At 45.2% G+C, this 25,841-nt stretch overlaps 1 protein-coding gene across 1 annotated transcript in view; it reads right to left on the bottom strand.

Moving 5' to 3' along the window:
- Positions 1 to 25,045, bottom strand: part of BAIAP2L1 (BAR/IMD domain containing adaptor protein 2 like 1) — an 88,245-nt gene extending 63,200 nt beyond the window's left edge. The window contains exon 1 of the mRNA XM_049788636.1: positions 24,972 to 25,045. Within this exon, the coding sequence (XP_049644593.1) occupies positions 24,972 to 25,022 (51 nt within the window). The 5' untranslated portion in view covers positions 25,023 to 25,045. The remainder of the gene's footprint in view (positions 1 to 24,971) is intronic.
- Between the last annotated feature and the right edge of the window lie 796 nt (positions 25,046 to 25,841).

The raw sequence follows: 25,841 nt of genomic DNA, 5'->3' as shown, positions 1-25,841 counted from the left end.
CTTTCCGGAGATAAATGAGAAATAAGTAATAAAGTGTCCCTGCCTCCTGTTGAAGAGTAAGAAGCAAAGACAATTTCTGGTGGCCTTCCTGCTAGCCTGAGCCCTTACCCTTCAGACCTCACCCCAATTTCCTGGAAGTGCATTTTGCAACAGCATAATATGAACATGATGGGCTGGCGAGGTGGTGCTAGAGGTGAGGTGTCTGCCTTGCAAACGCTAGCCAAGGAAAGACCGAGGTTCAATCCCCCGGTGTCCCATATGATCCCCCCCAAAGCCAGGAGCAATTTCTGAGTGCTTAGCCAGGAGTAACCCCTGAGCATCACCGGGTGTGGCCCAAAGACCAAAAATAAATAAATAAATAAATAAAAATAATATGAACATGATTTTATGGCAGCGTGCTATTTTTAGTGATAAACTATGGGAGCCTCTATAATTGCTTTTTCTTTTTTTTTTTTTTTTTTTTTGGTTTTTCGGGTCACACCCGTTTGATGCTCAGGGGTTATTTCTGGCTACACGCTCAGAAATTGCCCCTGGCTTGGGCGGACCATATGGGACACCGGGGGATCGAACCGTGGTCCTTTCCTTGGCTAGCGCTTACAAGGCAGACACCTTGCCTCTAGCGCCACCTCGCCGGCCCCTATAATTGCTTTTTCAATATGGACCAATTCTATCAGGCAAATTTATATTTCTTTTCCTTAAAAAAGAGGAAAGGGGCTGAAGCAATAGCATAGTTTGTAGGGCTTTTTATCTTGTATATATCATCTGGGTTTAATCCCCAACATTCTCTATATTTCCTGAGTACTGCAAGGAGTAATTCCTGAGTGCAGAGCCAGGGGTAACCCCTGAGTACCACTGATTTTGGCTCAAAACCAAAAATATTAAAAAATTTTTAATTAGGGGTCAGAGAGATAGCATGGAGCAGGGTGTTTGCCTTGCATGCAGAAGGAAGGTGGTTCGAATACAAGCATCCTCTATGGTCCCCTGAGGCTGCCAGGAGTGATTTCTGAGCGTAGAGCCAGAAGTAACCCCCGAGCGCTGCCGGGTGTGACCCAAAAACAAAAAAAACAAACATTTTTTAATTAAAAAAAGAGGAAAGAACTTTCATTCCTGGCAGAGAAGAATAAAAACATTACAAACCTTAGTGCTTAACTTCTTACTTTCTTTTCTCCTCTAAAGAAAGCACTAACTAGGGATGATACTAAACTTTCAAACTCATTTTACACTTTTTTATAACAATCATTTCATCATGATCAACATATCATTTTGCTTCATGCATTTAATAAACTCACTTCATTCTTGCAGTTTCTTTTTTACCCGACATCATGCCCACCTTGACATGTATTGACTAAGTTCCTGTTAAGTCTGTCAGAATTGCACTTGGACAGCTAGTCTGTGTGGGGCTAGGCTAGAGAACCCAGTAAAAAATAACTAGTTAGGGTGCTGTTGCAAAGGAATTTTGTAGATATGGTAACTATCTATAATCAGTTGACTTTTAAGCAAAGAAGATTATTTTCAATTTTACAACTGGACTCTATTTAATTAGAAAGAACTGAGATTTCCCTTAAGAAAAAGATGTTTCTGGGGCTGGAGGGATAGCATGGAGGTAAGGTGTTTGCCTTTCATGCAGAAGGTCGGTGGTTCGAATCCCGGCATTCCATATGGTCCCCCGAGCCTGCCAGGAGCAATTTCTGAGTCTAGAGCCAGGAGTAGTCCCCAGCGCTGCCGGGTGTAACCCAAAAATCAAAAACCAAAAAAAGAAAGAAAATGATGTTCCAAAAAAAAAAAAAAAAAGGAAGAAAGAAAGAAAAGGATGTTTCATTTATGGATTGTGGCGTTGGCTTGTAGCCTATCTCCTTATTTTAGACCAATCAGTTCTCCACAACCAAATTAGTGAGCAAAGTTCTTCATTTCCTCTATGGATGACATTTAGGCACTGTTTAGGTTTCTGCTAATAACCAAGATGTGGCTGGGGACTATAGTGTCTCCTTGGACACGTGGGTATGAGAACTTCCTTAGAAATGTAATTCCTGGGTATGTGATCCATTTCTCTATTTTGTTAGGCACTTGCCAAATAATTGGGGAGAAGTGGTGCAGCAATTTATGCTTCCACAGCTACCATAGGAAAAGTACCATTTTATTTTAACTCATCAACACTTTGAGGTACACTTTTTGCTATGTGCTGGGCAAAACTAGTACTACATAATTGTTCTCCTTGACACACATTCCAAAAGTAAGGGGCAGTTTCTTAGCAGGGAAAGAGAAACCGTGCCAGATGGGTTCCTGCCATCATTTGACTGTTTCTCCTTAGACCTCCAGTCTCTCCAGTCACCAGGGACTCAAGTCCTTGAGCAGCCTCCTAGGAGGAAGCACCCAGGCTTTAGATACTTCCTGCAATCAAGCCCTTTGGCCTGAGGTCACCCCACCCCCACGATCTCTCCAAGATCCAGGCTGTTATCTGAACAGGGAAACCATTTCTACCAGGGGATTTCTCTGGCCTTTCCCCTGCACATTCCCATGAGGGTCTCCCACTCCAAGACATCAAACAGGGCGGAGGCCCTTTCCCCTTTGATATGCTTCCCCTCCAGCCCCCTTTCCCTTTCTCACAGCTCCCTGCTCCTCTTTCTGCAGAAACTTCTCTGTTTACTCTGACCCCTCTGTACCCCCAGGAGCAAGAATGCACCAGGACTTTTAAGAACCTCTTTTCCTCTGATCCTCTGGAGCAGCAGATTGAGAAGGTGTTTTGGAGCACAGAAAAGGCTCAATTGTGTGATAGGAACCTGCAGTTCACCTGAGCACTCTGCCGCAGACATCTCGGCCCAGTGGGCCAATTAGCCCTGCAGCCTGGGCATGAGGTAATGGGGCTACTGTGTTAGCTCAGGGAAAAGGCCCCAAATGAGGTCTGGAAAGCTGCAAGGCTCTGTGAAGTCAGCACAGGTTACAAGACCTGAAAAAGTGACAGCTTTCTTTGCACATTTTGCTTTCCAGTCCTGTTTCTGCAAGTTGACATTTAAATGATTTAAGTTTAAGGCAGCAATGTGGCCCCTAGGGGGGGAAAAATCACCTTGTTGGATATAACCCAATAATCCCATCAATTAGTGAGCAGATGAGCAGATGCTGAATATATTTAAGTAGACTTGTATTCAGTCATTAAAAGAATAAAGTACTGATTGTGCACAATGGGGATAAACTCTGTTGTCTGTGAAAGAAGCCAGTCACAAAAGACCAATAGCATACAACTCTACTTAGATAATATATCTAGGAAAGATAAATCTAGAGAGACCCAAAAAATGATCACAAAGCCCTTCTGGAAATGATAAGCTGTAATACATTGGACTCTGCAGGTCATACAATTCAGTGCACTTATCACTTAGATAAAGGCAAGTCAGGAGCCCAGAGGAATAGCAGTGGCTGAGCGCATCTGCCAGCAAACACAGCCACAGATTCCAATCTCTGGGGTCTTCCATTTGCCAAGCGTGACACTGGCCACCCTGCTCGAGCCTGGAAGTTCTACTGTTTGATATCTGGCACTGAAAGTGATTTCCAGCTGCAAAACATTTCAGAGAGTGTGTCACTGTGGGGTGTGATCTGCAGTGAGCACCACTACTAAAAGATATATGATGGGGCTGGAGAGAGAATACAATAGGTAGGGTGCTTGCCTTGCAAGTGGCTAGTCCTTGCGAGTTTGATTCCTGACATCTCATATGGTCCTCAGCATTGCCGGGAGTGATCTCTGAGCACAGAGACAGGAGTAACTGCTGAGCACTGCCAGCTGTGGCCCAGAACAAAATAAATAAGAAATATGCAAGCATCATGGCTAGAAGTAAGGCCTGAGTGAGCCACAGCATAGCTTGTGTATCTCAAGTAAGAGTGTGAGCCCTGCTAAGTGTAGAAGCCAGCATACAAAACAAGGTGTGAATCTAGATGAACACTACTGCCAAGTGTGTAAGGGTATGATGTAATGTGCAACACCCTTTGGAAGCCTGTAGACAGGCCTAGTGTGACCCATCTTGTGCTTTTTATGTGCATTTTTTTGTTTGTTTGTTTTTGGTTTTTTGGGTCACACCCAGCAGCGCTCAGGGGTTCCTCCTGGCTCTACGCTCAGAAATCACCCCTGGCAGGCACAGGGGACCATATGGGATGCCCAGATTCGAACCACTGTCCTTCTGCCTGGAAGGCAGACGCCTTACCTCCAGGCTATCTCTCCGGCCCCAGTGTGACCCATCTTAACAACATCAATGGCAATGGAAGGAAGGCAAGGAGCAGGGAAAGAGAGCAGAACTAACTAACTAACTAAATAAATAAATAAATAAAAGAAATTTTATAATTCATAAATTACCTCAACAGAGCTATATTTCTTTTGGATTTTTGTTTTGGTTTTTAGGCCACAACCTTCGGTACTCCAGGGATTACTCCTGGCTTTGTGCTCAGAAATCGTTCCTGGCAGGCTCAGGGGACCATATGGGATGCCAAAGATCAAACCTGGATCTGTCCTGGTCAGCCGCATGCAAGGCAAAAACACTTTACTGCTGTGCTATCATTCTGGCCCCCCAATGCTTGAGATCTTCTGGTGGGAATATAAATTGGTTCAACTACTGTGAAAAATAACAGAGGCTCCCAGAAAACATAAAATAAAAAATACTATGCGATCCAGAAATTCCACTTCTGGATATTTAGCCAAAGAAAATGAAAACACTAAGTTGGAAAGATACGTACGTGTAAGTTGTATACACTGTAACATGGCTTATAATAACCAAGATATGGAACTCACCTGAATGTTCAGTGATGGGTACAAATCTACTTGTGCACTCACACACAGAGGAATACTACTTAGCTATTATAATAAATGAGGGACCGGAGAGAAGCATGGAGGTAGGGCGTTTGCCTTGCATACAGTAGGACTCGAATCCTGGCATCCCATATGGTCCCCCCAACCCCGACCCTGCCAGGAGCAATTTCTGAGCCTAGAGCCAGGAGTAATCCCTGAAAGCTGCCAGGTGTGACCCAAAAATTAAAAAAAAAAAATAAATAAAACCTGTCATTTCAAATAACAAAGTGGAATTTGTTAAGTGAAATATGTAAGAGAAAGAGGAAATAATGAGTGATTTCCTTATCTTTGGCATCTAGAACAAAACCAGTAACAACTTGACTTGGCTGTTCCAGATGCTAAGGATTCAGGCTCTGAGTCCCAGGGGGTGTGAGTCAGTGCTGGCAGATTCTAACTAGGCTGCTCACAGGAGAGCGAGGTGACTCCTCATGCTGGTCAGTTGTTGTCCTTTGATTATTGGTCCAGAAGCTTAGTAATCATCAGTGAAGAACTGCTCAGGGCTGCCTAAGGAATCTTCCCCTCTAAGGGTGAATAATCTATCAGACCCTTTAGTTAGAAAAAAGAACCCTTCTATTCTCAGACAAATCTCCTGCTGCATTAGCAGTTCTCTCTCAAGCTATGATTAGGAAAGGAGTTTGGCAAATGTTTCTCTCTGGAAAATTCCTTACTGTGTCCTTTCCTAAAGAACTTCCTTAGAAAGCTTCCATCCACAGAGAGAATTTTTCTCGGTGAAACTTTAATTTAAACACTGCTTTGCCTCCTTCCTTCCTTCCTTCCTTCCTTCCTTCCTTCCTTCCTTCCTTCCTTCCTTCCTTCCTTCCTTCCTTCCTTCCTTCCTTCCTTCCTTCCTTCCTTCCTTCCTTCCTTCCTCCCTCCCTCCCTCCCTCCTTTCCTTCCCTCCCTCCTTCCTTCCTTTCCTCCCTCCCTCCCTCCCTCCCTCCCTCCCTCCCTCCCTCCTTTCCTTCCCTCCCTCCTTCCTTCCTTCCCTCCCTCCCTCCCTCCCTCCCTCCCTCCCTCCCTCCCTCCCTCCTTCCTTCCTTCCTTCCTTCCTTCCTTCCTTCCTTCCTTCCTTCCTTCCTTCCTTCCTTCCTTCCTTCCTTCCTTCCTATTCTTCACCTAGAATCCAGAATTTATGTTTGCCAAAGTTGACCTTCTGAATGCAAAGGGTATTCCAGGAGCCCCAGGTTTACTGTTCACATGACCCTCTCCTAGCAATATGAACAGAGCACGAGCAAATGAACTAGTGGTAAACATAGCACCAGGCCACTTCTTTAGGCTTAGCCCCTCTGGAATATATATATATATATATTATTGGCAACACCAGCGATGCTCAGGTGTTACTCCTGGCTATGCGCTCAGAAATTGCTCCTGGCTTGGGGGACCATATGGGACGCTGGGGGATCGAACCATGGTCTGTCCTGGGTCAGCTGCGTGCAAGACAAATGCCCCGCTGCTGCGCCATAGCCCCCCCCCTTAAAATATTTTGAGAGTTTTAAGAGCCCCTAAGTTCTACAAGAATTCAGTGATGAGAATCAAGGTGATTACCCAGAAAGATAAAAGTTGCTATTACTGTGTGTGGAAGGAAGGGAGAAGATGAGAGGGTACTTGGGCCACACCCAGTAGGCACAGGGGCTTTTCCTGGCTCTGTGCTTAGGGTTGACCACTGGAAATACTCGGACCATAAGTGGTGGCAGAGATTTGAACTATATTTGCTGCTGCAACAGCTTCAGGCAAGGCAAGCACTTTATCTCCCACACTATCTTTTCAGTTGCCATTGCTTTTCCAGATATAATAAATAGAATCTCCCACCTGGCTTTCATTTTACTGTTTCAAGAAACAGATTTGGGCCAGAGCGATAGCACAGCAAAGAGAACATCTGCCTTCCATGCAATAGACCACAGTTGGATCCCTGACATCCCCTGCTAGTTGTAATTTCTGAATACAGAGCCAAGAGTAAGTCCTGAGCACCACCATTTGTGCCCCCATCCCCAAGAAACAGATTTTAGAAACAAATCATCTTTCCTTATTCTCTATTAGTAGGAGGCAAGATGAGTTGTGAAGCAAGAGCATATTTAAGGGAACAAAAAGGTCTTGACACACTTGTGGGAGAAAGTATTGGGTATGTTCTCAAACTATTCAAACCTTTTAGACAAAATGATCAAGTCTGTGGGAAAGAATAAGCTCCAGAGCTATACCACCCACTAAATTAGTATAAAAATTTAGGCCTTTTGGGGGCCAGAACAATAGCACAGTGGCAGGGCATTTGCCTTGCACTTGGGCAACACAAGATGGACACGGTTCGAATTCCAGCATCCCATATGGTTACCCCCACCCACCCACCCCCGGCCTGCCAAGGCGTATTTCTGAGTACAGAGCCAGGAGTAACCCCCGAGTGTCACAGCCAAAAAAAAAAAAAAAGAAAGAAAAAGATTATGCCTTTTAATTTTATTTTGGTGCTTGGTGCTGGGGATTAGACCTTGGTTGCCACGCACAGGGTTGCCACACTCTACTACCACTGACCCCAGTTGTTATCATCATCATAATAATAAACACTGTGGACAGAGAATGATAAATAATCTGAGTTCATAATTATTTGATAAAGTTGAAGGGAAAAACAATGATGTGAACCCCCCCAATACTAGAAATATTTTTTCTCTTCTAAATACCAGACAAGTTTTACCTGTGTGGTTTAAGGCATGGCTCAGTGGTAGTGCTCATGTTGTATGTGTGTTAAGACTTAAGTTTGAGCCCTGGTACCATCAAGAAAAAGGCCTTACATATCTATGGGCAGGATATATGAAACCATTTGAAACCACAGCCTTATTATTTAAGTGTGGATGATTTTAGTAGGTTCAAGTGTTAGCATGGATTCTAACTCCACAAAGTCACACATGTTTGGCAGTGTCAAGAAGACTTGGAACTGATAGCAAGAGCTCCCACCTCAACACTCAGCAAGCATTCAGTGACTAGAACAATATCTAGTTCACACTGCCCTCCTTCCATGGGACACAAGATCTGGAGAGCCTGTTCCAGAATTTGATCAACTTTTGGCCACTGAACTTCAGAGGAAAAAAATCCCTATCAGATTGAAGTAAAAACCACTTATTGAAATTCCTACTACAAAGACAGGATTAGGATTTGGTTTTACTTGGTTCATAGAAGTACATTTTAGTATCAGAAAGAACTGAGGGGCCGGAGAGATAGCATGGAGGTAAGGCGTTTGCCTTGCATGCAGAAGGATGTTGGTTTGAATCCTGGCATTCCATATGGTCCCCCGTGCCTGCCAGGGGTGATTTCTGAGCATAGAGCCAGGAGTAACCCCTGAGCACTGCCGGGTGTGACCCAAAAAAACAAAAATGAAAACAAAAACAAAAAAAAAATAAAAAAGAAAGAACTGAAATACAGTCTTTCCTATAGTCCAGTCCTTGATTACATACTGACAGTGAGACCAACCCTATGCTCGATATAGAGAACAATGAAATGAACTTCCAATAAGGAGACAGGTTTGAAAAACACCAGGGCGGGCCCAGAGAGATAGCACAGTGGCGTTTGCCTTGCAAGCAGCCGATCCAGGACCAAAGGTGGTTGGTTCGAATCCTGGTGTCCCATAGGGTCCCCCGTGCCTGCGAAGAGTTATTTCTGAGCAGACAGCCAGGAGTAAACCCTGAGCACCGCCGGGTGTGGCCCAAAAAACAAAAAAAAAAAAAAGAAAAGAAAAAAAAAAGAAAAAGAAAAACACCAGGGCAATCCAGATTGATGTGACAAAAATAAGAAATACAAACATTGGTGCTGCTTTGTCATTTAAAAACATGGAATGTTGTCACAGATACTTGGCATATATTTTGGAGACATTAACTGAATGGTTACTGGATTTCAAATATCTGTCAGCAGATCTACTCATTAAAGTACCCTAGACTGTTCAGTTAAGTGTTCTTGCTTGCTTAGTTACTGTTTTTAAAAGGTGTGTCATGGATTAAAAAACAAGCAATGAATTTACAGGAAAGGAAGTTTCATGTGTTGGCTGGCATTTGTTTAAAAAGCCCCAGAGGATTTAGCAGGTAACAGGAACTTTACAAGTTCAAAGTAAAGGGCCAATTTTGTATAGTAAATGCTGTTCCTTTTTTGGTTCACTAGTTCTTTCTAATGCCACTCATAGGATAGCATCTGGAATACATGTAGTGCTCTTCTCCCCAACAAGGCCCTGGGAGAGGGCTCATTCTACTTTGCAGTAAAACCAATCTTGGGAGGCCAGAGTGATAGTACAGTAAGTAAGGCAATTGCCTTGCACACAGTCAACACAGGTTCGATACCTGGCAACCCATATAATTCCCTGAGCATTTGCCAGAAGTAATTTCTAAGTGCAGAGCCAGGAACAACCCTGGACACTGCCAGGTGTGGTCCTAAAACAAAACAAAGCCCCCACAATTTTTTTTCGGCCACACCCGGTGACGCTCAGGGGCTACTCCTGGCTATGCACTCAGAAATTGCTCCTGGCTTGGGGGACCAAATGGGATGCCGAGGGATCGAACCACGGGTCCGTCCTAGACTAGTGCTCGCAAGACAGAAGCCTTACCATTTTGTGCCACTGCTCCAATCTAATTTTGTTTGTTTTTCTTTTGGGGCCATACCCAAGGGCCACGATGGCGAACCTATGGCACTCGTGCCAGTGGTGGCTCTCAAAGGCCTTGCAGCTGGCATGCAGGAAGGTCCGCAATTAAGATATGTGGCACGTGCCACATAGTTTTTAGATACTAAAATCTTGTTATTAAGATTTAATTGACGTGCTGGCACTTTTGAGGAAATTATTTGGTTTTGTGCGGCAGTTTGGGCATGCGGGTTCAAAAAGGTTAGCCATCACTGCCTAAAGTGTTTAGGAGTTACTCCTCCTGGGAGGCTTGGGGGGACATATGGGTTGCCTGGGTCAGCCATGTGCAAGGCAAACACTCTACCCTGTTAAGCTATTGTTCTGGCCCCAAACCACAGTTTTGGAGCCAGAGAGATAGTGCAGTGGATAAGACACTTGCCTTGCACTCAGCTAACTTGGATTTGATCCCCAACATCTTTAATGTGCCCCTGAATACTACCAGGTCACCAGATTGACTGCCAAGTGGTGCTCAGGGGCCTCCAGGGTTGTATTTGGAGATGCTCCAGGGACCATGTGGTGCTGCATGGCTACATGCAAAGCAAGTATCATAACCCATGTACTTTCACTCCAGCCCTGAAGATTTTTAATTCCCTTCTACCACTCTCATATATCCAACATTCCAAAGATTTCTTACAAATTGCCTAAAAAGTATAACCTGTGCAGATAGAAATCTTTTCTTTCTCTTTTTCTTTTTTCTTTTTTTTGGTTTTTGGGTCACACCCGGCGGTGCTCAGGGGCTACTCCTGGCTGTCTGCTCAGAAATAGCTCCTGGCAGGCACGGGGGACCATATGGGACACCGGGATTCGAACCAGCCACCTTTGGTCCTGGATCGGCTGCTTGCAAGGCAAACGCCGCTGTGCTATCTCTCCGGGCTCTTCTTTCTCTTTTTCAATACTGAAACAAAATAAAAAAAAATTGCTGAAGTGGTCAAGGGAGATGCTATTTGGGAGAGAGGGTGGGAATGGAAAGCAATTGATGGCAGCTAATAGGAAGACTGAGGCCAAGTGGAGGGAGTAGCTACTAAATCCTCTGCTCAGCTGTAGTGCCAAGAGCCATAAACTCCAGGAAACACCACTTCTGTCTATTCTCAGTTCTAATACTTCCCAGTGCTCATTACACTGCTTAGCACAGCTGTACTGCACAAGAAAACAGAGTTAATATAGTGGCAAGCCTGGCACATACAAATGCAGGTGTTCAAAGCACAGTAACCTCTGTGAGCACTACTGGCCTCACTGGCTATGGAGTGAAGATTTTAGTGACTGTTATGTGATAAGCATAATTGTTCACCTTTTTTGGGGGGGCTTCTGGGTTTTTTGGCCACACCAGGCATGCTTGGGAGGTACTCACAGTTCTAAGCTCAGGGGATCATGTGGCACTGGGGATCAAACCCAGCCTTCCTTATGCATGGTATGCATTCAGCCCTTTGAGCTGTATCTCCAACCATATCTATATTCAGTCTGTATTTAACAAATATTTTTTGTTATTACATATATTAGCACAGTGAGAAATCAAAACCCTATGGGATGCATAACTCATTGTTAGTGAAAATTTGTTTTTATTTTTATTTTTTATTTATTTATTTTTTGGTTTTTGGGTCACATCCGGCAGCGCTCAGGGGTTACTCCTGGCCCTATGCTCAGAAATCGCTCCTGGCAGGCTGGGGGACCATATGGGATGCCAGGGTTCAAACCACCATCCTTCTGCATGAAAGGCAAATGCCATACCTCCATGCTATCTCTCCGGCCCCATTGTTAGAGAAAATTTGATGACAATAATTTCAATACTATTAAGAAATATTTATTCTGCCCTACCTATGTATCAGTCACCCTTCTGGATACCATGGTGTAAATAAAACATGAAGATCAATGTTCTCTATACCATCTCTCTGGCCCTATCCCAAGAGTTTTCAGTTTTCACACTTAATCTCAACAACAACTACATGAGGCAGGGAATATTAGCATTCTTAGTTACAGGTGAGAAAACTGGATCATAGCCTCAAATGGAGAAATATGACATTATCAGGTCATATGACATAATCAGGTACAAAAATTTGGGATCGGGACCAGAGCGATGGTGCAAGCAGTAGGGCTTTTGCCTTGCTACATGCTAACCTAGGACGGATCGTGGTTTGATTCCCTGGCATCCCATATGGTCCCCCAAGCCAGGAGCGATTTCTGAGCGCATAACCACCCTGAGCAACACCGGGTGTGGCCCAAAAACAAATAAAAATTTTTTGGATCATAGAGAGGATTGGGTTGGTTGGCAAAATTGTCTTCTCATTGGGTACAAGCAGACCGACTCTCTGCATGGGAAAGGCCCTATCTGATACGTTTTTTGCACGGGTGTCTCTCACACTGGTCTTGACAAAATTATTACCAACATTGCACCTTTTCATGCCTTTTTTTTTTTTTTGTGTGTGTGTGTGTGTGGTTTTTGGGTCACACCTAGCAGTGCTCAGGGGTTACTCCTGGCTCCATGCTCAGAAATTGCTCCTGGCAGAAACGGGGGAACCATATGGGACGCTGGGATTCGAACCGATGACCTTCTGCATGAAAGGCAAACGCCTTACCTCGATGCTATCTCTCCGGCCCCTTTTCATGCCTTTTTCAAATATTGCTGTGCCTTTCAAGGGTACAGCTACAGCCTGAAAGAAATCAACTTCTTGCTACAGCAATTATAGGACTTTGAAGGAGAGTCAAAAACTAGAATATGAAACTCTTAGTTTCATTGAATTATTTCCCTGTTGCATTTATGGACACAAGTTAGCAATGTTAAAAATGTGCTCCCTCGATCCCCCGGCATCCCATATGGTCCCCCAAGCCAGGAGTGACTTCTGGGCACATAGCCAGGAGTAACCCCTGAGCGTCACCGGGTGTGGCCCAAAAACCAAAAAAAAAAAAAAAAAAAAAAAGTGCTCCCTAGGGGTTGGAGAAATAGCACAGAGGAAGGGCATTTGCCTTGCAAGCAGCCAACCCAGGACGGATGGACGGACGGATGGTGGTTCAATTCCCAGCATCCATATGGTCCCTCGAGTCTGCTGGAGCAATTTCTGAGCGCAGAGTCAAGAACCCCTGAGCACTGCCAGGTGTGACCTCCCCCCACCCCCAAAAGTGCTTCCTGGGCCGAAGTGCATGCTGCTGATCCCTGGTATCCTGTAAGGTATCCCAAGCCTGCCAGGACAATATATGAGCACAGAGCCAAGAGTAACCCCTGAGCACTGCCACTATCAGGTATGGCCCAAAAATAAAAACAAAAACAAAAACAAAATGTGTTCCCGGAGCTGGGGAGAGACTAAGTGATCCAGAGTGGCTCCCTTGTTTTTACAGTTTTTACACTGTGGCCTCCTGAACATCACAGGATGGTGTCCCTGATGGCTCCCTGGTTCTTACCATGCAGCAATGCACTGCTGGACCCAAGCACTGAACCATCAGCTTGGTTGAGAGTTCCCCACACTCTCTAACACTGCCTAAGTGAACTCTCAAAGAAAAAAAATATTTCCTTATATTAAAAAAGAAATTAATTAAGATTAGGTTTATATTTTATGTTTTTGGTTTGTTGTTGTTTTGTTTTGGGGCCACACCTGGCGGTGCTCAGGGGACCATATAGGATGCCGGGATTCGAACCACTGTCCTGTTGCATGCAAGGCAACACCCTACCTCCATGCTATTTCTCCAGCCCCCTAGATTTATATTTTAAAAGCTAGCTTTCAAAACAATGATAGCCTTGTTGGAGCTGGATTGATAGCACAGTAGGTAGGGCATTTGCCTTGCATGGGGCTGACCTGGGTTTGATCCCTGGCATCCCATATGATCCCCTGAGCCTGCCAGGAGTAACTCCTGAGCACCACTGGGTATGGCCTCAAAACAAAAAAGATAGCCTTATTTTAAAATTTTATTTATCAAAATGGTGTATTTTTGTTTGTTTGTTTGTTTGTTTTTGGGTCACACCCGGTAGCACTCAGCGGTTACTCCTGGCTCTATGCTCAGAAATCACAACTGGCAGGCTCAGGGGACCATATGGGATGCTGGGATTCGAACCACCATCCTTCTGCATGCAAGGCAAATGCCCTACCTCCATGCTATCTCTCTGGCCCCATATTTTTTCTGTGTGTGTGTGGGGGGGCACATCAGGCAGTGCTCAGTAGTTTTTCTCAGTACGAGAGACAGAGAGTGTGTGTGTGTGTGCACACATCAGGAGAGAGAGAGAGAGAGAGAGAGAGAGAGAGAGAGAGAGACAGAGAGACAGAGAGAGAGAGAGAGAGAGAGAGAGAGAGAGAGAGAGAGAGAGAGAGAGAGAGAGAGAGAGAACTCAGGCAGTCCTCAGCGGTTTCTCTCAATACTGTGGATGGAGCAAGGGCCTCCTGCAGCCACACATAGCAAGCATTCCAGCCCATTGAGTTTGACCCCTCTGTTTTTCTCTCTCTGGCTCCTTCAATTTTCTTTTCACTATCATAAAAGCAGTCCACTCACGTAACACACACTCCACACACACTCCACTCACGTAACGAAACCGTCATCATTCCAGAAGATAGAATGTAAGTGAGAAATGAATGTCTCCTAAGTTAATTACAATTGCATTTTTCTAACTTCAGTGAAGTAATTACTATAGTTTAGGAGCCTTTTTAACCCCCCAAGGATCATATAAACTATACAGCTTAAGCAACAAATCCAAGAGCACCTTCACCCACCCCTCTGCTCTCTCTAAAGCACCTGGAGTTCTATTTGGGGCACAATCAGTTTCATCTCTAAGGACCTTTCACTTATTTTGCTTTCAGAAAGAAAACACATCCTGGTGTGGTAAATATTTTTCATTCAGTTTTGAATGAGAAACTAACACTTCATCTCATTTACATAAGTCTCACCTTTATCCACAAAGAAGGCAGCTGTTACAAAGAGCATATGGTCTTTAAAATTAGGATAGTGGGAATGGAGAGAGTAGGGGTGCTAGCCTCACATGCAGCTGACTCATTTTGGATCCTCGGTACCCCATATGGTCCCCCAAACTCTAGCAAGAATGATCCCTGAGCACAGAATAGGAGTAAGCCCTGAACACAGCTAGGTATGCCCCAACCGCCTACCCCTCAAATAAAATTAGGATAGCACAAACAGACTCAGTCTGATAAACATGAACAGAAGTACAAAAACCAAGAGTGAGAAAAGTAAAAACAAAAGTAAAAAACAAAAAGGTTCAAAAGGACAGAGAGATATAATTACTCAGTACATATCTACAAGTACAAAGTTTATGGGAGAGATAGGGGGAGAAATCAGGGTAGACATGAAATCTCTCGGGTCTTCTGGCCAATGTTCATAAATTACCATATGTTACAGGGACAATTGGGTTTTTGGTTTTGTATTTAGTTTTGGGCCACACCTGGCAGTGCTCAGGATTAAAATTATCTTAGTTCTGTACTCAGAAATCACTCCTGGAGGGCTCAGGAGACCATATGGGGTGCAGGAGATCAAAGCTGGGTCAGCTGCAGTGCTATTTGCTTGGCCTAACATTTGTTGTTGTTGTTGTTTTAACTTCTGTTTTTGTTTTTGTTTAAATCTTCTAAGGGTATATAAAAAAAAAGGGTATCAGTTTTAAAAGACCTACTTAATCTGTTGGGATTCAGGAAAGGTGGATTTCACACAGATTACAGCATAACACTGGCATGTTTTCTGGAAGGCATTTTGCAATGTGTTGCAAATATGCTTTAAAATGTACCTACCCTTTGACCTGAACTCCCTCTTGGGGCTTTGGTTTAAGTGAAATGCCATGGATTGGTGCAAAGCTGTGGCTGGGCTTATGTCCACTCAAGTGCTGTAAGAGCAAATGGCAACGATCCCCTATTGAGTAATTGGGCACTGGATCAATAGATGATGATAAAGCATACAGAACTGTGGAATCATCAGAATGATCAGCACTGACATAGTAAGATAGGAAAATACTGCAAAGAGCTGCAAGTTAACTGCGTTATGCCTATATTATGGGAGGCAGACTTATACTTCAGGAAAATATAAATATTCCAGGCCAAGTTGGAAAGGTTCTGCTATCAGAGAAAACACAGTTTTAAAAAGTTTCTGATGGGGTAGAGAGATAATATAGAAATAAGGCACTTGCCTTGCATGAGACTGACCCTGGTCCCACAGGCATTGCCAGAAGTAATACCTAAGTATGACTGGGGTGGGTGCCCCAAAAACAAAACCAAAAAAGTGAACTTAGCCCTGAATAAACTAAACCAAGTTCTTGTTGTTGTTTTTGTTTTTTTTTTTTTGTTTTTGGGCCACACCCTGTGACACTCAGGGGTTACTCCTGGCTATGCGCTCAGAAGTTGCTCCTGGCTTCTTGGGGGACCATATGGGACGCCGGGGGATCGAACCGCGGTCCATCCTAGGCTAGCGCAGGCAAGGCAGGCACCTTACCTCCAGCGCCACCGCCCGGCCCTAAACCAAGTTCTTAAGATCATCCCCTACTGGGGATTTTTTCCCCCTTCTACTTTCTAATCATCATTTATATTTTCTAGTAAATAAATAAATAAACTGATACTAATGTATATAAAATATTCAGATACAGAATATGAATGCCGAAACATATACTTTTGGGAACTTTCTCTGAAGCATGTACATAGATATACCTAAGTGGGAGAAGATCTAAATAAAAGTAACATTTCCTGAGGCCTGAGCAATAGCACAGCAGTAGGGCATTTGCTTTGCATGTGGCTGACCTAGGATGAACCGAGGTTCGATCCCCAGCATCCCATATGGTCCCCCAAGCCAGGAGCTTCTGAGTGCATAGCCAGATGTAATCCCTGAGTGTGACCAGGTGTGAACTAAAAATCCAATTAAAAAATTAACATTTATTTTATAAAGTTGTAGTTTTTAATACTCTCAGTTCACTTAAATGATTTTTATTTGTTTGTTTGTTTTTTGGTTTTTGGGCCACACCTGGAGGCGCTCAGGGATTACTCCTGGCTATCTGCTCAGAAATAGCTCCTGGCAGGCACGGGGGACCATATGGGATGCTGGGATTCGAACCAACCACCTTTGGTCCTGGATCAGCTGCTTGCAAGGCAAACACCGCTGTGCTATCTCTCCGGCCCCTTTAAATGATTTTTAAAAACTAAGTTATTATGCCTGTAACAGTAAAAAAGATATTTACTGAATAAAGTAGACTTTACTCAGCTTTAGCTGAGGTTGTAGATGATCAACAGTGAGAAACAAGGAGAAACAGGGGGCTGTTTTGTCAATGGGGAGTGTGCTCAGGAGACTTAGGGATCCTTCCCAGAGATTCTCAGCCAATTGTGCTGAGGTTTCAAGGCAAGGGACTTAGCAGGCAGTGCCTGTAGCCTCCAAGGCTTCACTCAGTGATGCTTTGGTATTGGGAATTGAACTGGGGTCTGAAGGGCAAATGCCTTGACCCCTGTACACTCTCTGCAAGTGCACTCTCTGGCACCAGTTTGGTTTGGCTATTAAGTTCTTATTTGAAGACACCATTGGAATGGTTCAAAGGAAAAGTAATGAAAGAGCTGCCAGTTGAGATGCTCATACTCAGAGGCAGCCATGTAAACTGGCAGAACCATCCTGGAGACCCAGGGAAAATTAAACTCAATCAAATATAAAATATTATAATCACTATTAAGGATATATTCAAGAGAAATGAGGACCTGGGCCACTGGACAGCTACAAGAATGTTCAGGAAACAGATGAGTGTCTAAAGAAACTGTGGTACATATACACAATGAAATACTATGTAACTGTCAGGAAAAAGAAAGTCATAAAATTTCCTATATGTAGATGAACGTGGAAAATATTATGCTGAGTGAAATAAGTCAGAGGAAGAGAGATAGACACAGAATAGTTTCCTTTATCTGTGGGATTTAAGAAAAATAAAAGACAGTATTGTAATAATATCCAGAGACAATAGAGAGATGAGGACTGGAAGGACTGGCCCACGATATGAAACTTACCACAAAGAGTGGTGAATACAGTTAGAGAACTAACTACACTAACAACTACCATGACAATGGTAGTGAGAGAAATAGAATGACTGTCTCGAATACAGGCAGGAATGGGGGAGGAGAGAGTTGGGGGGCATTGTGGGTGGGAAGGTTGCATTGGTGAAGGGGGGGGAATGTTCTTTTCTATAACTGAAACCCAACTAAAACATGTTCATAATCATGATGCTTAAATAAAGATATTATTGAGAAAATAAAGTAGCAGATGTGGCCCAAACTTTTCTATACAAAGTTTTAGAAAGAAAAACATATATGCAAAGACCAAAAAATAAGTTAACTTACTGTCTGTTACTTTTATTATTTTCACTTTGAAACTACAGAATGAAATGCTGGGTGTAATGTTGAGGAAAATAGCAGTCCCATGAGTTGTCGTTCTCACCCATTAGAGCTCCCCTCCAGGTCAGCCCATGGCTCACTCCAAGAAGTGAAAGGCAAAATGAATGCCTAATAGTGAAACAATGTTATAAGTATCAATCTCAAAGCATCCTGAAATTGGGAAAGGTAGGTCCCTATCTGCTTGGTTCTGGCTTCCTGAGCTTCATAATAAAGAATGCTGCTCTGTCTTGCGTAGCAAGGAAAGTTATAGTTTTAAAACCTCTCTCCAGTAGGGAATAAAAGAAGTTATAACAGAAAAAAATTTTTTGACTGGGGGGGGGGGGTCGGCACACCCAGCAGGGCCTAGAATTTATTTATGGCTCATCCTGATGAGGCTCAGAGGACTATAGGCAGTGCTGAGGATAAAGGTAGAGCAGCTGGGCCCGGAGAGATAGCACAGCAGCGTTTGCCTTGCAAGCAGCTGATCCAGGACCAAAGGTGGTTGGTTCGAATCCCGGCGTCCCATATGGTCCCCTGTGCCTGCCGGGAGCTATTTCTGAGCAGACAGCCAGGAGTAACCCCTGAGCACCGCCGGGTGTGGCCCCCCCCCCAAAAAAAAAGTAGAGCAGTTGCATGCAAAACAAGTGCCCAACCAACCTACCTACTGTACTATCTTTGGTCCTGGCACATGATTCTTACTGATACTTTTTGGTCATCATGAAACCAAGAGCAAGTGGCCTTGGCTTCTGCAAATGCTGTCTGACCTTCAGTATGCCTATAGGAAGAAGTTTTATGGGACAGATAAAAATAGTGACCATAGCAACAGCAATGAAAACAAAAAGTTGAGCCTGAGATACTACAGTGTATAGTCAGATACTTGCCTTACACATGGCTGACCCAAGTTTAATCCCTGACAACACATAAAGTCCCCTGAGCAACAATAGGAGTGATCTCTGACCAAAGAGGCGAGAGGGAGGGGGAGAGACAGAGAGAGAGAGAGAGAGAGAGAGAGAGAGAGAGAGAGAGAGAGAGAGAGAAAGAGAGAGAGAGATCAGCAATGAGTTTTATCACACATCAGCTCTCTGTAACCAAAAACCAAAAAAGAAAGGAAGGAGGGAAAGAAGGAAGAAGGAAAGAAAGGAGTGAAGAAAGGAAGGAGGGGAGAGGAAGGAGAAAAGGAGAGGAGGGAGGGAAGGAAGGAAGGAAGGATGCAAAGCAAACACAGCAAACTCCATGCTATAAACTCACCAGTCAGGAGACTTGATTCACAGAGTACCATTTAAATCCATGTCAAGAAAATTAAAAGCCATTAAACCAACTAAATTTAGCACTTATGCCAAGACTGCTTATTTAGCAATAGAAAAACAAAAGCACCTTATTCCCTTACTTAAAAAAGGGTTGCTTAAAAGATGATGATGATGGGGTTGGGGAGATAGTTCAAAGGGCTGGAGCACATGCTTTGCCTGTGTGAGGTCATGAGTTTAATCCTCACTGCATAGGGCCCCTCCCAGCAATGTCTGCATGTCCCTAGGCTCCCCAGCAGTGTTAGACCCTAGCACCTGATGTTCATAGCCAGATATCACTGCCAATAGCTGTCTGGTCCCGGAGCATTAATGGGGATGACTCACTTCCCACCTGCCCAATAGAAAAAACAAAGCATACCAATGGTGACAGAATGAAAGAAAATTTAGGTGACATCTTAGATTACCAAGTTATGAAATGTATTTTGGTTTGTCAAAATTATTATTTTTTAAAATAAGGCCACACCCAATGTTGCTGAGGGAGGGCCCAAGACTACTCCCTGTGCTACTCAGATTGGAGAGTTCCCGCCCTGACAGTTAAGCATTGGGTTCAGAGGCACTGGGGCCACCAGAGCCATATCCTACGTGGGGGGCCAGAGAGGGTTGCAATGGAAGGGATCAAACAGGGAATCTTTTTTATTGTTTGATTTTGGACTACACCTGGCAATACTCAGGGGTTATTCTTGGCTCTGCACTCAGGAATCATTCTTTGAGGACTGAATGGGATGCCGGGATCAAATTCGGGTCAGTCACATGCAAGGTAAGAGCTCTACCCACAGTGTAATTACTTCAATCCTCAAACTGGGGGGTCTTTTATATGCCAGAACAATATTCTACTTCTTCTAGTCATATCCTAGGCCCTGGTTACTTTTTTTTTGGGGGGGGGGGAGGGGCCACAGCAGTAGCACTCAGAAATCGCTTTTGGCAGGTTCAGGGAATCATATGGGTTGCTAGGGACCAAACTGTGATTCGTCCTGGGTCAGCAGTGTGCGAGGCAAATGCGCTATTGCGATGCTATCACTCCAGCCCCCTGATTACTATTTTGTTTTGTTTTTAGGTTACACCTGGTGGTGCTCAGGGGTTATTTCTGGCAGGCTCAGGTGACCATATGGAATCCTGGGATTCAAACCACCATCTGTCCTGAATTGGCTGCCTGCAAGGCAAATACCCTATGGCTGTGCTATTTCTTCAGTTACTATTTTTTTTGGGTTTTGGGTCACACCTGGCAGTGCTCAGGGGTTATTCCTGGCTCTATGCTCAGAAATCCCCTCTGGCAAGGCACAGGGGACCATATGGGATGCCGGGATTCGAACCATCGGCCTTCTGCAGGAAAGGCAAACACCTTACCTCCATGCTATCTCTCCGGCCCCAGTTACTATTTTTGAAGAGGAAAATAGAGGCGTGGTGAGTGTGAGCCATGGACATTGGTCTGGGCCAGTTTCTCACTGAGAGTACAGGTACATTTAGAAGAAATAAAAGCTCTAAGTGTTAAGGGAGGGAAGGGGGAAGCTTGGCAAATATGAGATTTGTTAACTAAGTTAATAAAATAAATGTTAATCTATTTGATGACTATGTGCTCCTGAAACAATGTTCATATTCTAGTTGGCATGGGAAGAGAAAGACAGTAAACTAGCACAGCAAGGAGTATGCCCTACAGCAGCTGGTGGTTTGGGAGGAAAAGGCTAACTAGCACCAGGAGAGGCTCTATTGGGCAATCTTATATGTTTGTTTGCATTTGAGTTGCTGGGAATCCATTCATGCCTGACACATGCAAGGCAGGAGCTCTACCACTGGACTGCATCCCTGACTCTTGCCTGCATTTGAAAGAGCTGTCTGAGCAGGTCTCGCTGACATTTAAACAAAGATTTTGGTGTCCTGTGCTCCCCTGCCCTCCATTTGTTGCTTTAGCAACTTAAGGTCACCCCCAGCCCTCACAACCTCCAAGACTATGATAGATCTAACTTCTAGGAAGGTTGTGGTTACTCATAATTAAAGGCTTTGAAAATACACACACACACACACACACACACACACACACACACACACACATATTTGACTATACCATTAGAGCATGCAAAATCACAAGCAGCTACTGAGGGCAAATTAGACACAAGGTAGACTAAAGTGTGCAAGCCGGGAACTGGCTCCCTAGCTTCACTCTAATTAGCAACAGTGACCTAACTTGACAATCTGGGGCTGATTTATCATGCCATTTGTTTGGAAAGCCATAAAACACACATTCCCCAGGGAATTAGCATAGTGCTCCAGGACTCATTTGTCTAAGTATACATTTTAGAAAACTCAGCAAATGTGTAAATAAATATTTAAAGATATTGGATACTGCACATAGAGGATCACATCACTTCATAGTTCCCTATTTTCTCTAAAGATTTTCCACCTTTACTTCAAAGTTGGAGACATTTGAGTACTTAAAAAACAACAACAACAACAACAAAAACAACATGGAGCCAGAGTGATAGCACAGTGGTAAGGCTTTTTTTGCCTTGCATGCAGCTGACCTGGAACAGACCTGGGTTATATCTCCGGCATCCCATATGATCCCCATGTCTGCCAGGAGCGATTTCTGAGTGCAGAGCCAGGATTAACCCCAAACCAATTGGCCCCCAAACCAACCAACCAACCAATCAATAAATAAATTTTTTACTTTTTTAAAAACCTATACTAGCAAGCCATAAACTCTCATTTGCAGGTGGCCTGTAAACTTGGTTAGATAGTGGTGTCTCTATTAGTAAAATATTTTAGACTGCTAGGTCTACAGATTCCTTTATTTAAAGGAAATCTCATTTTAAAAGAAGAACTTTCATGTCTTGATAGATTTTGTCTATCTTATGCTTCAATTGCTTTCAGAAGAACCCAACAAGGAAACAATGAAATGATTTTAGGCTTTAAGAAGAAGCATGAATGTACAATATCCCTGCACATTTTCTTTTTTTTTTTTTTTTGGTTTTTGGGTCACACCCGGCAGTGCTCAGGGGTTACTCCTGGCTGTCTGCTCAGAAATAGCTCCTGGCAGGCACGGGGGACCATATGGGACACCGGGATTTGAACCAACCACCTTTGGTCCTGGATTGGCTGTTTGCAGGCAAACGCCGCTGTGCTATCTCTCCGGGCCCTCCCTGCACATTTTCATCAGAGCCAAAACATGAGCAACTAGCATTTACTTCACCCATTTTATATAACATCTAGAAGTGTAAATTCTTTTCTTTTTTTTTTTTTTTTTTGGTTTTTGGGCCACACCCGGCGATGCTCAGGGGTTTCTACTGGCTGTCTGCTCAGAAATAGCTCCTGGCAGGCACAGGGGACCATATGGGACACCGGGATTCGAACCAACCACCTTTGGTCCTGGATCGGCCACTTGCAAGGCAAACGCCGCTGTGCTATCTCTCCGGGCCCCGTAAATTCTTTTCTATCCTCGCCCTCCGACTCTTTCCTTCTTTCCTTCTTTCGGTTCTTCCTTTCTTTCCACTGTATTGGGAACTGAACTCAGGTCTCTCTCATCTTATCACCTTTACATTGGGGGAGTGGGGAGAAGTGATCCTCAAACATTAACAAGGAAACGGTAATTAAAATTAAATGTTTGGGGCATGAGCCAAACAGGTAGGTACAGCAGGTAGGGCTAGGATGCGGCCAACCCAGGTTGAATCCTAGACATCCTCTATGATCTCCCAAACACTACCAGGAGCAATTCCCAAGTACAGAGCTAGGAGTAACACCTGAGCATTATCATATTATCAAAAATATTAAGTCAAACCAAACAAGTTAAACACTGAATTTTGGGCATATTAAAAAAAACTTGGGGGGCCACAGCGATAGCATGGAGGTAAGGCATTTGCCTTGCATGCAGAAGGATGGTGGTCCAAATCCCGGCATCCCATATGGTCCCTAGAGCCTGCCAGGAGCGAGTTCTGAGCGTAGAGCCAGGAGTGACCCCTGAGTGCTGCCGGGTGTGACCCCCCAAAAAAACAAACAAAAAAATCCCGAAAAACTTGGGAACAGAAAGCAAATAAGTGGTCTTGGATTTTTCAATGTCTTTCAAAACAGGAGAAAGATTTGTTTTACAATGCCTCATATAACTTAGGTGATGAAATCCATACTATTCACCCGCTTCTGCTCCTCAGTTTTTTTTTGGGTAATGAGACGTGCCAAAGTGGATGGCATTGCAGTTCAGAGAATAGCCCCTCTCCTGGGTCATTTCTAAAAGTGAAAGTCAGGAGACTTATTCAGGAGCATCCAATGGCCTGTCTCAAACTGGCACCACACCTCAAACTGGGTAGATTGATGTGTCTGCTCTTGGAGGGAGGGGAAAAGGCATTTCTCTGATCATGGGTTTTTGTGCTTGAGCAAATGATTGGGCACCATCTTCAATATGCAACGATCTGCATTCCTCAAGGTTTTCCTTTCCCCACAGTCATCGGAGTGAGGACATCTCTGTTGAAGAGTGTTTATTTAGCCATTTGTAAACACCACATACTTCCTGCTCCTACCATCTCCAGGGGGAACTTAAATATTAACAATCCCAATACACATTTCTGGGATGTCTAAAAATTGCCTTTATTAAGAAAACATAAATAAGGAATAGACTTTGGTCAGGGGTTACTGAGGTCATTACTGGGGAGGTGTTAAATACTGGAGAGTTATAAACTGAGGCCCCAAATACAATGACAGCTATATCCATAAAGTACGATTTGCATAATATTCGGGTATTCCTTTACCAGGGAATGAAATCTAAATCTTAAAAAGACCAGGAACCTATTTTCATGCTTATAAAAATTCTTATCAAAGCACAGTGGAATGAACTGTGATTTCAGACATTTCCCCAACCTTGCAAATCCAGAAGCTAAATTTTAGGGGTCCTAAGAAATCTATAAAAATGATCAAGAGAGGGACTGGAGAGATAGCACGGAGGTAGGGCGTTTGCTTTGCATGCAGAAGGACGGTGGTTCGAATTCCCGGCATCCCATATGGTCTCCCGAGCCTGCCAGGGGCGATTTCTGAGCGTAGAGCCAGGAGGAACCCCTAAGCGCTGCCGGGTGTGACCCCCTTTCCCCCTTGAAAAAAAGATCGAAAGCAATAGTAAGGGTAAGGGGCAGTGGTAAGACTCTTGCCTTGCATTGCACACAGACGATCCGGGTTCCATCCAGGCACCCTAAGCACCGCCATGAGTGTATGATCATGGAGCACGGCCAGGTGTGGCCAAACAAACAACAAACACAACCAGAACCAACCAAGAAAACACCCAAACTTGAGACTTCACCACGGGTTGACACGGATTCAGAGAGAAGTCGGGTTCCACGAGCGAGCCCGAGCCAGATTGGAAAACAAAAGTTGTTTTGTGCCTAGCAGACGATTTAAAACTGCGATCTGATTTCGGGTGGAATTCATTTAGAAGGACTTAAACGCACCGAACTGGCCACTAATCCTAAAAGTCTGGGTGTTGCTTCTGGAATAAAAAAGAAATAAAATAAAAAGCCTCTAGAAATAAATGCAGGTTCTGGCACCGACACATTCCTTCCTTACGCTTAGGTCCAAACAACCTCGGGGCTCTGAAGCCCAGAAACCCCCCAAGAAACTCTGGGAGCAAACTCGCTTCGTTCAGCCTCTGGTCCAGCCGCCGGGTCGGGTCGGGTCGGGTCGGTTCGGGTCCACGACGGGGGCGAAGTCGAAGCCCCCAAAGGGGCCTGAACGAGGACCAGCGGCGCCCCCCGGCGGCACGCACCCCCCGATCTCGATCTCCAGCGTCTCTGCCCTCCTCAGGCCGGCTGCTGCGGGGAAAGTTCCTCCCGACCCCGAAGGTGGAAGAGGAGCCTCCCCGCACCCCGAAATGGTGGCGAAGCGATTGGGGTCCCCCCCGATCCCCCGACCCTCACCCGGTAGGTGCTCTCCGTGAGCCGGTTCACGTCCTCCGGCCTCCCCGACATGGCTGCGAGCGCGGGACGAACGCGCGCGGTCGGTCGGGACCTCTGGCTCGGGGGCGCGGGAGTGCTACCCGGGAGCGAGCGCCTCCGCCGCCCAAATGTCAAAACTTGGGGCGCCGCGGCTACCACACGCTGCGCCCGGAGCTCGGCGGACGCAGCCGGACGCGGCGAGCCGGGACTCCCGAGCGGAGCGGGGCGGACCCGGCGGCCCCACCTGAGGAAGCGGGGGCGTGGCCAGCCGCGTAGGGGCGGGGCAGCCCCACCTGAGGAGACGGAGGTGGGAGCCGGGGCGGGGCCGCGAGTGGGCGGGGTTTGGCGCTGGTAGGGCGGGGCATAACCATAAGAGGAGCCAATGGGGATCGGCTCCTAGTGGTTAGTGGGCGGGGAAGTGGCGGCTTGAGCCGCGGGGTGGGCGTGGCCTAGTGGAGGAGCAGTGGGTGGGGCAACCCCGGCTAAGGAGACTGAGGTAGGAGTCGGGGCGGGGCATTATACTGGTGGGCGGGGCATCCCATCAGAAGAGCCTATAGGGATCGGCACCTAGTGATGGGCGGGTCAGAGTGACGTAGTAGTGGGTGGGGCAACCCCGGCTAAGGAGGCTGAGGTGAGAGCCGGGGCGGGGCCGCCGCGGAGGCTGAGGTAGGCGGGTTTGGTGCAGGTGGGCGGGGCATCCCATCAGAGGAGCCTATGGGGGTAGGCGCCTAGTGACGGAGTAGATAGGTGAGTGGGGCAGCCCCGGCTAAGAAGGGGCGTGGCAGTCCCCTTTTTAGGAGATTGACGTGGGCGTAGCGGACTAAGAAGGAAGTGGGAGGGATTTTACCCAAA

This window comes from Suncus etruscus, chromosome 15, assembly GCF_024139225.1.
Source record: "Suncus etruscus isolate mSunEtr1 chromosome 15, mSunEtr1.pri.cur, whole genome shotgun sequence".
NCBI classification, from domain to species: domain Eukaryota; kingdom Metazoa; phylum Chordata; class Mammalia; order Eulipotyphla; family Soricidae; genus Suncus; species Suncus etruscus.
This window is presented reverse-complemented; position numbering and strand designations above follow the sequence as displayed.